This window comes from Anas platyrhynchos, chromosome 38 (genome assembly GCF_047663525.1).
Source record: "Anas platyrhynchos isolate ZD024472 breed Pekin duck chromosome 38, IASCAAS_PekinDuck_T2T, whole genome shotgun sequence".
Lineage (NCBI taxonomy): Eukaryota > Metazoa > Chordata > Aves > Anseriformes > Anatidae > Anas > Anas platyrhynchos.
In genome coordinates, this window is record NC_092626.1 from 3649157 (window position 1) to 3664996 (window position 15840).

Below are 15840 nucleotides of genomic sequence, written 5' to 3' on the forward strand. Positions count from 1 at the left end.
AGGGATGAAAGGGCTCAAGGGCAGGGCAATCCGCTGCTTACATCCATCAGCCAGGAGGCAGAGTCTCTCGCGGCCACTCCCAGCGTGAACTTGGCCCACTGATTCTTGTTGTCGTCGATGCAGCAGTCTCTAATGGTCTCAAGTGTCCTGAGGACAATGGTTGTCCTCTGAGAAGACTGGAAGTATTTTCCAATTGGCTATGGAAGGAAACAAAGGATGAAAGGGAGGAAGGGAGAAGGGAAGGAAGGGAGGAAAGACAGGACACAATAAGTCAGAGAGCAGCACCTGGGGAGGGAAGATCAGGGGGAAGGAGAAAGAAAGACCCTCCCTTCAGGGCAGAGCTGTGCTGACGGCCCCCACCTGTGGCCAGCTTTGCCTCACAGGCACCCCTGAGCTGCAGGCTGCCCTGGAACATAGGGAAGGGCAGACGGCCTGGCTGGAGGGTGCCTGTGTCCTTACCTCGTGATGAAAACGGGTAGAAATGAAACCAATCAGCCTCCAGATCCTCTCCATGGCTCTCTCCTTTCCAACTTTGTTCTGAGAGCTCGTGAAGCATAGCAGCACCTGCAGGAAGCAAAGCTGCTGGTGTGCTCTGGGAGCTGACAACTGCTCCAGCAGAAGCAGCACTGCTGAACTCCTGGCTGGAGTCACAACGTTCATTAGGGATTCCCAGAGCTGGAGCAAAGCCCTCAGTGGGTCACTGAGCCATGGGGTCCCTTCACACAAATCCCAAGGCCAACCCTGTAGCCAGGCAAGTAGGCAGATGCCATCCCAGGGAAGGCCTATCCCCCAGAACACAGTTCTCTGTCCCCTCCCCATGAAGGCTGGCTTTTGGAGCAGTGTCCTGGTTTCAGCTAGGATAGAGTTAATTTTCCTCCTCCTAGCTGGTGTGGTGCTGTGTTTTGCATTTAGGCTGAGAATAATGTTGATAACACGCTGATGTTTTAATTGTCGCAGAGCAGTGCTTACACTAAGCCAAGGACTTTGCAGCTTCGCGCTCTGTCCTGCCAGCGGGCAGGCTGGGGGTGCAGCAGGAGCTGGGAGGGGACAGAGCCAGGACAGCTGACCCAAAGTGGCCAAAGGGGAATTCCATCCCATCTGGCGTTATGCTGAACAATTATAGGGGGGGGCTGGCTGGGGTGGGGGGAGCGGGTGCTCAGGGATGGGCTGGGCATTGGTCAGCAAGTTGGAAGCAATTGCATTGTGTATTATTAGTTGTGTAATTGATATAGTATAAACTCACTTTAGGATAGAATAAAACTTGTGGAATGATATTGTATAAACTCACTTTAGGATAGAATAGAACTTGTGATTAAAAGTTAGCAAGGACAAAGTAAACAACATCTTGTTATCTGTAGACCTTCTGTTACGTTTAAGCATTTTGTTATTTGAAAACATCCCATTATCCGTTAACACTCAGTCAGGCTGAGACTTGAGATAACTTGGGTCAACTGTCTGTTATGTCTTGTTAACTGAGACATCCTGTTATCTGCCGACCCTCAGTTAAACCGAAAGACAACTCAGCATTTTTACAGCTTGGAAAACGACTGATTAAGGAAGTGCATTACGAGGAAGACCTATGGCCTTCCTCCCAAAGACCACTGCCCACATCCTGGAGACCCCGGCCCACAATTCTTGGAAGACTTTTGCACAAGCGCAAGGACTGATAAGCTAATTAGCATACGAAGGGAGGGTAGGTGGGGTTAGGTAACGAATATGTATGGGTGCTAATTGAATATTCATTGTTTCGCTGTATAAATATGAGATATTTTGTCACTTCGAACATGCACGATAGGCGGAAGGATCCCCAGTGCATCCAGCGCTGCAATAAAGAATATACCACTTAAGGAAATTTCGGGTTTGATCTTTAAATCATAATACACAAGAAATGTTTGTTCATTGTCTTTTGTATTATAAAAACAAGGAGTTCCGTTTGAGGAGCGGGAGTTGTGAAAGCTCCCTGCTGAAGTAAGGAGCTGTATAACGCTTGGCTAGACGCTAGTCTACAGGCAGTTAACTTACAGTGGTCTGATTTTACTTGTGTATCTATATATTGTGGATTTTGGAGGGATTGGGATTGACTAGTAAAGAGCCTCTAGGAAAACGGTGGAATATTGACCATTGTAGATTACAATAGGAAAAGTTCAAAGCAAAGAAATCCCGAGGAAAAGCCCCCTAGGATGTATACTAACACATTGGAGGGATATAGTGGGGTGAAAGGGTACAGAAAGTAAAAGAACTCTTATCAAATATTGTAATCAGTGGTGGCCACTTTATAAACTAGAGGATGGAGCAGAGTGGCCCCTAAATGGAACTACCAATTATAACACCATATTACAGTCAATGTTGTTTTGTGGAAAGAAGGAAAACAGGATGAAATGTTGTATATTGATGTTGTTTCAGCATCTTGGAGGGAAAAGGTACGGAATTAAGTTGGCCCCTGACTGAGCCTTTGATGTCGGCATTAGAAAAGTAAAGGCTAGAGAAAGATAAAGGAAGTGTTAAAAGGTTTGTTGAAAGTGTTAAAGGTATTCGAAGTTGAATGAGCAGGGAAAGGTGATGTAGGCATTATCTAAGTAACAGTCTAGAAGTTTTGGTATATTTGCATATTTGCTGTGGTGTTTGTTCAGTTTCCCAAGAATCGGGGAGGGGGCAACAGCCTGCTCCACCAGGGGCCTCTCCAGCGGCCGCAGGGGGGCTTCGGCTCCAGCGCCTGGAGCGCCTCCTCCCCCTCCTTCTGCACTGACTTTGGTGTCTGTGGGGGGGTTTCTCGCTCTCCCAGCTGCTGTTGAGCAGCAGGTTTTTGTTTGTTTCTTTGTTTGTTTGTTTTCGTGGATGTGCTCTCACAGAGGCACGGACTGTGTTGCTATGGCTTGGCTCTGGGCAGCAGTGGGCCCCTTTAGGGCCAGATGAAATTGTCCCTTATCTACCACGGGGAGGTTTCTGTGTGTTTGTTTGTTTGTTTTTCCACGGGGGCTGCCACTGCAGTTTCCCACCCCCACACCCCTTGAACCTTGCCATCAAACCCAATACACTGGGACAGCTAAGTCCTTACTGACTTGTAAAGTATCAGGGATTAAATTAACTAATGAAACCCTAGATGTGATGGGGGTAGAAGGGACTGGGATAACAGTGCCACTTTGGGGGGATACCAAGCTGAGACTAGGGGATAAAATGATCACTGGGTAATTATTGTATGTATCCAAGGCAGAGACTAACTTGTTGGGAAGGGATTTGATGATTAAATTGGGCATTCAACTAGTAAATTGTTAGACTGGAATAACAGTGTTATTAATGGAGTGCTCTCTGGCCCTGAGAGCAAACATACATGGATATTCACCTCTGACTGGAAAGACCCTGAAATGGGGGTGGAAGCGACGGTATAGGTAGACAATTTTACCTCAGGGGTTTACAGGGCCACCTATCTATTTGGGTAAATTCTAAAGATTTTGGAGCAATTACAACCTCCCAAGGAGGTATTAATGTTACAAATATGTGGATCATTTTAAGGAAAATCGATACTCCCTGATGGGAGAGAAATACTGAATAAAGTGATAATGAGGCAAATATTAAGTGTTTTCCATCAGAAGAGTCATTGGGAGGTGCAAGCAATGTGTGATGTTGTTCTAAGAAAGCATGTCTTTGTAGGAATATATACTTTAGGGAAGCACACATGCAGAGGATGTACTACTATATGTCGAAGGGTAAATAAAAAGGTCTTCTGTAACCTATCTAGAGGGGGACGGGAGCCAGGGCTTTGACCTTTCCAAAGTATACAGGTAGACTTTACTGAGTTACTTGTTTGTCCTAATTGACCACGTGACTGAATGGGTGTAAAGCTTTACTGCAAGGATTAAAGCAGGCCTTAGCGATTGAGTGGGATTTTCACAGCCCCTGGCACCCCTCCTCTTCTGGAAAGGTAGAGCGAATGAATGGTGAAATTAAGAAACAACTAACAAAACTTGTGCCAAAACTAAGGCTTCTTGGGTAAAATGCTTACCTCTTGCACTGTTAAACATATGGACACAGCCCAGAACTGATGTAGGAACTTCTCCTTTTGAAAAGCTATATGGTATGCCCTATGACTTGGAATTGCCACTTGATCACCCTCAATTCTAATTAAGACTTGGAAAGAGACTTCTTTAACACCACGATGGGGAAGGCCCCTATGTTGTTTTGCTTACCACAGAAACGGCTATTCGAACTGCAGAGAAAGGATGGACGCATGCCAGCCGTGTGAAAGGACCAATCCGGGAAGGTAAATGGGAGGCAGCTCCAGGCCCTGACGACTTGAAGCTGACACTAAGACGGACTCGATAAGTATTGTATATTATCTGTGTATCGTGGGAAGGGGAGGAGGCCCTGTTCCAAAGGCTCCCTAGTAGGTTCCCCTGAAGAACACTGCTGCTGCCAAGAAGAACCAATACCTTGTAGTTCGCTGCAACCGAACTGACAAGCGAGGCAGAGAAGTGAAAACGGTGGGGGACTGAGGGGCCGACGATTTAGATGGGCTCCGACCACCTCCTACAATACATGGGAGTCAGTATCATTGTTTTGGTCAGCTATGGGTCTGCGCATCCCCATCAGCCTTTTAAATGGAGCTTGATCAGATGGGAGGATCAATTCGTCATCCAGCAAACAACGACAGTGGGTGCTCCCAGTTTCTGCATCACATTAAGTGACCTGGTGTCAGTGCAGCCATGCTTAAACCGATCAGGATTTTATTTCTGCCCAAGTTCTAACCCAGAAAAGGGGTACTGTAAATGCCCGAACGTGTATTATCGTGCATACCGGGGGTGTGAAACCATTGCTACGGACTGGACACTCAGGGCTGGTCGGGATACATTTTTACAAGTGGGATATGGGCCGCAAGGTTGTAACCGACAAGCAGATCCCCGTTCCGGGTGGCGAGGGCATGGTATAGGGTATCCAGGAACCTTCCACGGAAATAAAGAAATTTGCAAGGTTCTATATATAAATATAACAAACTTGGACGATACTAGCTGGGTACTAGGAAAAATGTGAGGTGTCAGATTTTACAAACACCGAACAGATAGGGGAGGCCTCATACTAATAAAAAGGAGGATGCCGATAGGCCCCAGGCAGTAGGACCAAATGAGGTATTGTCAGAAAGTGTCCAGGGAATCCAGCCTGCAGAAAATACTACAGTGCCAACCCTCGGCAGCCCTACGAGCTCAGGTAAAGCTGAGAATGATAACATAGCTGAGAATAACACATGGGGGGGTCATGAATGCCAGCTACCAATTATTAAACAAAACAAACCCAAATGTAACAAAACACTGTTGATTATGCTTTAGTATAAGGCCTTCATATTATGATGCTATCGGGAATCCTGGGGAGCCCTCCCGCACAAATGAGAACAGCCCTCTACATTGCAGTTGGGGAAAAGACATAAGGGTAACACTAACACAAGTCACTGGAGGTGGTAGGTGTGTGGGCACGGTTCCTAGTGGGAAGTGTCACCTATGTAATATCATGGAGAATGGAAAACAATCAACCGAGTGGCTAATCCCAGCCAACAACGCTAGGTGGGTTTGTTCGTCAGTGGGCGTAACTCCTTGTCTATCACTAAAACTCTTCAATGCGTCTCGTGATTTTTGTATACAGCTGATAATTATACCAAGGATTCTATACCACCCTGAGGATTGTATGTACACCCAGCACACAGTGGCAAGGCATCATCTGGAAAGACGGGAACTGTTCACGGCTCTAACTTTGGCCACCCTAATAATCCTGGGAGGAGCTAGAGTGGGGACCAGGGTAGCCTCATTGGTTAAACAAAATCAAGAATTTACTTCCTTACGCATTGCTGTGGACGAGGACCTGACCCAAATTGAACAATCCATCTCGGCCCTGGAAAATCTATCAGGCCGTTTTCAGAGGTAGTGTTACAAAATCGTAGGGGATTAGATTTGGTATTTTTTACAACAGGGCGGGCTGTGTGCAGCCCTGAAAGAGGAATGCTGTGTGTATGCTGATCACACTGGAGTGGTAAGAGATACAATGGCAAGACCCAGGGAAGGGTTGGAAAAAAAAAAAAAAAGGAAACGGGAGAATGAAGCCCAACAGAGCTGGTATGAATCTTGGTTTAATTATTCACCTTAGCTTACTACTTTATTATCAACAATAACAGGACCTTTGTTGTTCTTAATAATAGCACTAACTTTTGGACCATGTATTTTTAATAAATTGATTGCGATTGTAGAGGGACGTTTAGAAGCGGCACATTTAATGCTCATACATGCCAAATAAGAGCCATTAAGTACCAGCGAAGGAATCGAGGAAACATTAGTTCTTAGTAGCCAGGCATTGCAGAGCTTCAATGAACAAAATGAGTAACTAAAAGAAAAAGGAGGGATTGTAATACACCATAAATGTTTGCTCATTGCCTTTTGTACTATAAAAACAAGGAGTTCCGTTTGAGGAGCGGGAGTTGCGAGAGCTCCCTGCTGAAGTAAGGAGCTGTATAAGGCTTGGCTAGACACTATGAAAATTCTTTTGCTTAATGTAACAAAAAAGAGAAGCCCCTCCCCTTCTCTCCTTCTGCATCTCAGTTGCCTCTTTTGTTCAAAGACACTGTTGCAAAGCTCATGTAACCATCTCCTGGTAAATTGTTAACCTAGTGTATCAACATCCTGCCTTCCTGTCTCACTGGGCCAACATGACCAAATACAAAAAAAAAGAAGTTGAACCACAACGCCGAGGAAGACTATGGCCTTCATCTTCACGACCACCAGAGGGACAGAGACGGCCCCCCGGCAACAGTGCGCGCAGTCGCAGAATATACCAGGATGTGCTGCGTAATCCCGGAATTACCAAGATATAAAAAGGGACCCTGGCGGGGGTGAGGTGCGCACTGTTGGCGGAGCCGGGACTCCCCGGCCGCCCAGGGCTGTTTTGCTTGCTGTTGGCTTACTCGATAAATTCCTTTCTATTATTAGTGCAATGCTCTCTGAAAATTAATTAAGGGGGCAACTTATAACACTGGGATGAAAAAAGGGTTTTGTGGTTGTAGAGTACGTGGTAAACACAAAATTTCAAGGATATGTGTGGAAAAATAAGGGATCAAACCCCGGCCCCGTTTGGAGAGAATAAAGTTTTAGTTTGGTATATTTTGTTTTGAGACGATAAAGTTTTGAGAGGATAAAGTTTTGAGAAGACATCCTTTTACTTCGGTCAAGATTGATTTGGGGAAAATCCAGCCTTTTCACCTCAAAAGCTCCCTTGGAGGTCAGAAAATCTCCTTAGACCGTGCCCGGAGGAGTTTAAAAGGTTTAGGGGTGCGCTTTCATGAGGCGCTGCTCCAAACTAGGGGGAGAGATCTTTCCAACCTTCAAGATTTTATTTTTTCAGGCTAAAAATACTCTTTGCTTAAGGGACTATAAAATGGCTGCCCTTCCTCAGGGCCCCTCAGCCTCCCTCCTGCACCGGGAGGGGGGACCAAGGCTGGGCCCTCCTTTTCGGGGTCTCCTGGGCCGGGTGTTGCCATTGTTGGGGTCCCGTCATCGGGATCCCTTTGTGACTGGGAGTTCCCTTTGTGACAGGCAGCTCTGCTCCTGGGGCTCACTGCAGAACATCACCGGGAGTGAGGGGAAAATTAGAAAGATCATTGAAAGTGAGTGAGGGGGGATGGGACGGAGGCCAGGGGGGCACAGCGGGGGGCTGTGGGGCGCTCGCAGCGGCTCTCCCTGTGTTCCTCCCGGCCGGGGGGCTCCTGGAGGGGTCTTCCCGGCCTGAGCAGAGGCTGCAGCCTCTCTGCGTCCTCCCGCAGTCCTGGAGCCCATGATGGACGACGTGGAACCCTTGGTGCGTGAAGAGACCGCCTGCTGCAACATCACCACTGGCTCCGGCGGCTGCTGGCCTCAGAGGCACAGGTGGAGGCTGAAGCTGGAGCCACAGCCTCCAGAGAGGCCCAAAAGCTCCGGATCTGAAGGGACCTTCAAGGATCCCCCACCTCATTTCTGGGGGGGGGGGCCTATCTCTCACCCCAGGGGGCTCCCCAGCACTCCGGGTATCTCCCCGTCAGTCTGAGGGGCTCAAACCATCCCGAGGAGCTCCGCAACACCCCGAGGGGACCCCTGCATTCAGCTTTTGGGACCAGATGACCCTGGAGGTCTCTTCCGACCCTAACGACTGAGGACTCTAATTAGCAGAAGCCCCCCCCGTTCCCAGAGCCCCCCCATTCCCTGACACGGCCTCCCCAGAAGCCACGGGCAGCCATCTCCCCTCAGCCCCTCGGTGCTCCAGGAGGGAGCACAAAATGGCCGCCCTCCCTCAGGGCCCCTCAGCCTCCGTCCTGGGGCTGCGCCGGGAGGGGGGGGGTGTGAGGCTGGGCCCCCTTTTGGGGTCTTCTTGACCAAAAAAATGGATATTGAAGGACTGGGGTGGAAAAGGGGATTTTGTGGTTTTACAGCATGCAGGAACACACAAAATGTCAAGAAGTTGCATGGAAAAAGGAGGGATCACACCCCAGCCCTGTATGGAGAGAATAAAGTTTTAGTTTGGTATATTTTGTTTTGAGACGATAAAGTTTTGAGAAGACATCCTTTTATTTCAGTCAAGATTGATTTTGGGAAAATCCAGCCTTTTCACCTCAAAAGCTCCCTTGGAGGTCAGAAAACCTCCTTAGACCGTGCCCGGAGCAGTTTAAAAGGTTTAGGGCTACGCTTTCATGAGGCACTGCTCCAAATTACGTGGAGAGGTCTTTCCAACCTTCAAGATTTTAGAATTCCAGGCTCAAAAAACTCGCTTTTTTGATATCCAAACACCACTTTTTTAAATCCAAGCCTCCCTTTCCAGGACCCCAAAACCTCACTGCATGCTTAAACCCTCCTTTTTCACACCAAATCCCATTTCCCAGTGCGAGGGGACCCAGTGTTTAGGGTCCGAAACCTCATTTGTGGGTTTCAAAACCTTTTCTTTCAATTCTAAGCCCATTTCTGAGGGCTCAAGGCCGAGCCTGGGGGAAAACCTGAGGGGGGGGGGGGGGGGGGCGGACGGGTTGGGGGATTTTGCTGCCTTGGGGGATTTGGGGGAGATTTAGGGGTTTTCAGGCGTTCTGGGAGGCTGACGAGGGCGTGAGGTGGGGGGGCTGAGGCCTGTGCCCCCGTGTTTGGGGTCTCCTGGCCGGGTGGGTGCCGTCATTGGGGTCCCTTTGTGAGCAGGGGTTCCCTTTGTGACAGGCGGCTCTGCTCCCAGATCTCCTCTGGAGCTGAAGGGACCTGCAAGGATCCCCCACCCCAGGCTTGGGGGACCCTCACCCCGGGGCCCACACCCTCACCCTGAGGGTCCCCCCACAACCATGGGGGTCTCCCCGTCACGCTGAGGGGCTCCCGACCAATCTGAGGGGCCACCCGTCACCCTGGGGGGCTCCACATCACTCCCAGGGAAGCCCCAAGACCCCAGAGCAAAGCTCGGAGGGAGCACAAAATGGCCGCCCTCCCTCAGGGCCCCCTCAGCCTCCCTCCTGCCCCGTGACGGGGAGCAGAAGCTGGGCTCCCTTTTGGGCTCTCCTGCCCGGGGGGCTCCTCCTCACCCCGGGGGCTCCCCACCAGGACGGGATCTGCAAAGTGGGCTGCAGCTCCGGGGTTTGTGCGCCCCCCAGGAAAGCCCCGAGGACCCAGAGCAAACGGAGCCCCACAGGGAATCCCAACGCCCCCAGCGGGAGCTCTGAGCCTGTCACCTGGAGCGGCTGCCATTTTGTGAGGCGAAGCCACCATTTTGTGAGTTAAGGCCGCCGTTTTGTGTGGTACAGCCACCTTTTTGTGAGGCGAGGCCGCCATTTTGTGTGGTGCAGCCACCTTTTTGTGAGGCGAGGCCGCCATTTTGTGAGGCGAGGCCGACATCTCATGTGGTGCAGCCACCGTTTCGATAGGCGAGGCCGCCATTTTGCATCCCAATTCCACCCCCCTCATGAAATACCCTCCCCCATTCCAATTAGCACCCCCCTTAATTACCCTCTCCCCACCCCAATTGCCCTCCCAGGCAGTTGTGTAATGCCACAGAGCGGGAGATCGAGGCGTGCGGGGCTTTTCCTGCAGCGAGGCCGCTTGAGGCAGCTGAGAAAGCCGCCAGGGCCCAGCTGCCACCGACTGACACGGAATGACAAAATGTCACAGAATGACAGAATTTGGGGGATCGGGAGGGGCCTCAGAAGATCATCTAGTCCAATCCGTGTCCCTGCTGGCTGAGGGAAGGGCTGCTGATGCCCTCTGCTTAGCCTTTGGTGCGGCCTGCCCCAGTATTCTCCTGGAGAAGCTGCAGCCCAGGGCTGTGACAAGTACCCGCTTCACCAAAAAAAAGCATGTTTTTCTTTCAAAATGTGGTTCAAAACTGGCCAGGTGGCCAGGCCCAGAGAGCGGTGGTGAAATCGAGCTGGTCGGGAGTGGTGTTGGCCCAGTGGTGGGGCCCATTCTCGTTAAGATCTTCATTAATTGTTTAATTAATTGGAGACCCCAAACACGGGGGCACAGGCCTCAGCCCCCCCACCTCACGCCCTCGTCAGCCTCCCAGAACGCCTGAAAACCCCTAAATCTCCCCCAAATCCCCCAAGGCAGCAAAATCCCCCAACCCCTCCGCCCCCCCCCCCCCCCCCCTCAGGTTTTCCCCCAGGCTCGGCCTTGAGCCCTCAGAAATGGGCTTAGAATTGAAAGAAAAGGTTTTGAAACCCACAAATGAGGTTTCGGACCCTAAACACTGGGTCCCCTCGCACTGGGAAATGGGATTTGGTGTGAAAAAGGAGGGTTTAAGCATGCAGTGAGGTTTTGGGGTCCTGGAAAGGGAGGCTTGGATTTAAAAAAGTGGTGTTTGGATATCAAAAAAGCGAGTTTTTTGAGCCTGGAATTCTAAAATCTTGAAGGTTGGAAAGACCTCTCCACGTAATTTGGAGCAGTGCCTCATGAAAGCGTAGCCCTAAACCTTTTAAACTGCTCCGGGCACGGTCTAAGGAGGTTTTCTGACCTCCAAGGGAGCTTTTGAGGTGAAAAGGCTGGATTTTCCCAAAATCAATCTTGACTGAAATAAAAGGATGTCTTCTCAAAACTTTATCGTCTCAAAACAAAATATACCAAACTAAAACTTTATTCTCTCCATACAGGGCTGGGGTGTGATCCCTCCTTTTTCCATGCAACTTCTTGACATTTTGTGTGTTCCTGCATGCTGTAAAACCACAAAATCCCCTTTTCCACCCCAGTCCTTCAATATCCATTTTTTTGGTCAAGAAGACCCCAAAAGGGGGCCCAGCCTCACACCCCCCCCCTCCCGGCGCAGCCCCAGGACGGAGGCTGAGGGGCCCTGAGGGAGGGCGGCCATTTTGTGCTCCCTCCTGGAGCACCGAGGGGCTGAGGGGAGATGGCTGCCCGTGGCTTCTGGGGAGGCCGTGTCAGGGAATGGGGGGGCTCTGGGAACGGGGGGGGCTTCTGCTAATTAGAGTCCTCAGTCGTTAGGGTCGGAAGAGACCTCCAGGGTCATCTGGTCCCAAAAGCTGAATGCAGGGGTCCCCTCGGGGTGTTGCGGAGCTCCTCGGGATGGTTTGAGCCCCTCAGACTGACGGGGAGATACCCGGAGTGCTGGGGAGCCCCCTGGGGTGAGAGATAGGCCCCCCCCCCCAGAAATGAGGTGGGGGATCCTTGAAGGTCCCTTCAGATCCGGAGCTTTTGGGCCTCTCTGGAGGCTGTGGCTCCAGCTTCAGCCTCCACCTGTGCCTCTGAGGCCAGCAGCCGCCGGAGCCAGTGGTGATGTTGCAGCAGGCGGTCTCTTCACGCACCAAGGGTTCCACGTCGTCCATCATGGGCTCCAGGACTGCGGGAGGACGCAGAGAGGCTGCAGCCTCTGCTCAGGCCGGGAAGACCCCTCCAGGAGCCCCCCGGCCGGGAGGAACACAGGGAGAGCCGCTGCGAGCGCCCCACAGCCCCCCGCTGTGCCCCCCTGGCCTCCGTCCCATCCCCCCTCACTCACTTTCAATGATCTTTCTAATTTTCCCCTCACTCCCGGTGATGTTCTGCAGTGAGCCCCAGGAGCAGAGCTGCCTGTCACAAAGGGAACTCCCAGTCACAAAGGGATCCCGATGACGGGACCCCAACAATGGCAACACCCGGCCCAGGAGACCCCGAAAAGGAGGGCCCAGCCTTGGTCCCCCCTCCCGGTGCAGGAGGGAGGCTGAGGGGCCCTGAGGAAGGGCAGCCATTTTATAGTCCCTTAAGCAAAGAGTATTTTTAGCCTGAAAAAATAAAATCTTGAAGGTTGGAAAGATCTCTCCCCCTAGTTTGGAGCAGCGCCTCATGAAAGCGCACCCCTAAACCTTTTAAACTCCTCCGGGCACGGTCTAAGGAGATTTTCTGACCTCCAAGGGAGCTTTTGAGGTGAAAAGGCTGGATTTTCCCCAAATCAATCTTGACCGAAGTAAAAGGATGTCTTCTCAAAACTTTATCCTCTCAAAACTTTATCGTCTCAAAACAAAATATACCAAACTAAAACTTTATTCTCTCCAAACGGGGCCGGGGTTTGATCCCTTATTTTTCCACACATATCCTTGAAATTTTGTGTTTACCACGTACTCTACAACCACAAAACCCTTTTTTCATCCCAGTGTTATAAGTTGCCCCCTTAATTAATTTTCAGAGAGCATTGCACTAATAATAGAAAGGAATTTATCGAGTAAGCCAACAGCAAGCAAAACAGCCCTGGGCGGCCGGGGAGTCCCGGCTCCGCCAACAGTGCGCACCTCACCCCCGCCAGGGTCCCTTTTTATATCTTGGTAATTCCGGGATTACGCAGCACATCCTGGTATATTCTGCGACTGCGCGCACTGTTGCCGGGGGGCCGTCTCTGTCCCTCTGGTGGTCGTGAAGATGAAGGCCATAGTCTTCCTCGGCGTTGTGGTTCAACTTCTTTTTTTTTGTATTTGGTCATGTTGGCCCAGTGAGACAGGAAGGCAGGATGTTGATACACTAGGTTAACAATTTACCAGGAGATGGTTACATGAGCTTTGCAACAGTGTCTTTGAACAAAAGAGGCAACTGAGATGCAGAAGGAGAGAAGGGGAGGGGCTTCTCTTTTTTGTTACATTAAGCAAAAGAATTTTCATAGTGTCTAGCCAAGCCTTATACAGCTCCTTACTTCAGCAGGGAGCTCTCGCAACTCCCGCTCCTCAAACGGAACTCCTTGTTTTTATAGTACAAAAGGCAATGAGCAAACATTTATGGTGTATTACAATCCCTCCTTTTTCTTTTAGTTACTCATTTTGTTCATTGAAGCTCTGCAATGCCTGGCTACTAAGAACTAATGTTTCCTCGATTCCTTCGCTGGTACTTAATGGCTCTTATTTGGCATGTATGAGCATTAAATGTGCCGCTTCTAAACGTCCCTCTACAATCGCAATCAATTTATTAAAAATACATGGTCCAAAAGTTAGTGCTATTATTAAGAACAACAAAGGTCCTGTTATTGTTGATAATAAAGTAGTAAGCTAAGGTGAATAATTAAACCAAGATTCATACCAGCTCTGTTGGGCTTCATTCTCCCGTTTCCTTTTTTTTTTTTTTTCCAACCCTTCCCTGGGTCTTGCCATTGTATCTCTTACCACTCCAGTGTGATCAGCATACACACAGCATTCCTCTTTCAGGGCTGCACACAGCCCGCCCTGTTGTAAAAAATACCAAATCTAATCCCCTACGATTTTGTAACACTACCTCTGAAAACGGCCTGATAGATTTTCCAGGGCCGAGATGGATTGTTCAATTTGGGTCAGGTCCTCGTCCACAGCAATGCGTAAGGAAGTAAATTCTTGATTTTGTTTAACCAATGAGGCTACCCTGGTCCCCACTCTAGCTCCTCCCAGGATTATTAGGGTGGCCAAAGTTAGAGCCGTGAACAGTTCCCGTCTTTCCAGATGATGCCTTGCCACTGTGTGCTGGGTGTACATACAATCCTCAGGGTGGTATAGAATCCTTGGTATAATTATCAGCTGTATACAAAAATCACGAGACGCATTGAAGAGTTTTAGTGATAGACAAGGAGTTACGCCCACTGACGAACAAACCCACCTAGCGTTGTTGGCTGGGATTAGCCACTCGGTTGATTGTTTTCCATTCTCCATGATATTACATAGGTGACACTTCCCACTAGGAACCGTGCCCACACACCTACCACCTCCAGTGACTTGTGTTAGTGTTACCCTTATGTCTTTTCCCCAACTGCAATGTAGAGGGCTGTTCTCATTTGTGCGGGAGGGCTCCCCAGGATTCCCGATAGCATCATAATATGAAGGCCTTATACTAAAGCATAATCAACAGTGTTTTGTTACATTTGGGTTTGTTTTGTTTAATAATTGGTAGCTGGCATTCATGACCCCCCCATGTGTTATTCTCAGCTATGTTATCATTCTCAGCTTTACCTGAGCTCGTAGGGCTGCCGAGGGTTGGCACTGTAGTATTTTCTGCAGGCTGGATTCCCTGGACACTTTCTGACAATACCTCATTTGGTCCTACTGCCTGGGGCCTATCGGCATCCTCCTTTTTATTAGTATGAGGCCTCCCCTATCTGTTCGGTGTTTGTAAAATCTGACACCTCACATTTTTCCTAGTACCCAGCTAGTATCGTCCAAGTTTGTTATATTTATATATAGAACCTTGCAAATTTCTTTATTTCCGTGGAAGGTTCCTGGATACCCTATACCATGCCCTCGCCACCCGGAACGGGGATCTGCTTGTCGGTTACAACCTTGCGGCCCATATCCCACTTGTAAAAATGTATCCCGACCAGCCCTGAGTGTCCAGTCCGTAGCAATGGTTTCACACCCCCGGTATGCACGATAATACACGTTCGGGCATTTACAGTACCCCTTTTCTGGGTTAGAACTTGGGCAGAAATAAAATCCTGATCGGTTTAAGCATGGCTGCACTGACACCAGGTCACTTAATGTGATGCAGAAACTGGGAGCACCCACTGTCGTTGTTTGCTGGATGACGAATTGATCCTCCCATCTGATCAAGCTCCATTTAAAAGGCTGATGGGGATGCGCAGACCCATAGCTGACCAAAACAATGATACTGACTCCCATGTATTGTAGGAGGTGGTCGGAGCCCATCTAAATCGTCGGCCCCTCAGTCCCCCACCGTTTTCACTTCTCTGCCTCGCTTGTCAGTTCGGTTGCAGCGAACTACAAGGTATTGGTTCTTCTTGGCAGCAGCAGTGTTCTTCAGGGGAACCTACTAGGGAGCCTTTGGAACAGGGCCTCCTCCCCTTCCCACGATACACAGATAATATACAATACTTATCGAGTCCGTCTTAGTGTCAGCTTCAAGTCGTCAGGGCCTGGAGCTGCCTCCCATTTACCTTCCCGGATTGGTCCTTTCACACGGCTGGCATGCGTCCATCCTTTCTCTGCAGTTCGAATAGCCGTTTCTGTGGTAAGCAAAACAACATAGGGGCCTTCCCCATCGTGGTGTTAAAGAAGTCTCTTTCCAAGTCTTAATTAGAATTGAGGGTGATCAAGTGGCAATTCCAAGTCATAGGGCATACCATATAGCTTTTCAAAAGGAGAAGTTCCTACATCAGTTCTGGGCTGTGTCCATATGTTTAACAGTGCAAGAGGTAAGCATTTTACCCAAGAAGCCTTAGTTTTGGCACAAGTTTTGTTAGTTGTTTCTTAATTTCACCATTCATTCGCTCTACCTTTCCAGAAGAGGAGGGGTGCCAGGGGCTGTGAAAATCCCACTCAATCGCTAAGGCCTGCTTTAATCCTTGCAGTAAAGCTTTACACCCATTCAGTCACGTGGTCAATTAGGACAAACAAGTAACTCAGTAAAGTCTACCTGTATA

General features: G+C 49.6%; 1 protein-coding gene across 4 annotated transcripts in view; it reads right to left on the reverse strand.

The window, feature by feature from the left end:
- Positions 1 to 15840, reverse strand: part of LOC119717125 (uncharacterized) — a 118833-nt gene that overhangs the window by 4118 nt on the left and 98875 nt on the right. Inside the window, exons 1-2 of one of the 4 annotated variants that reach the window (XM_038180012.2) lie at positions 460 to 1100; positions 42 to 197 (exon numbers count right to left, since the gene is read on the reverse strand). The exons of the other annotated variants lie outside the window; for them this stretch is intronic. Of the exons in view, the coding sequence (XP_038035940.2) occupies positions 42 to 197; positions 460 to 1098 (795 nt within the window). The 5' untranslated portion in view covers positions 1099 to 1100. Of the gene's footprint in view, positions 1 to 41; positions 198 to 459; positions 1101 to 15840 lie in introns of those variants that run through there. 4 annotated transcript variants of the gene reach the window in all.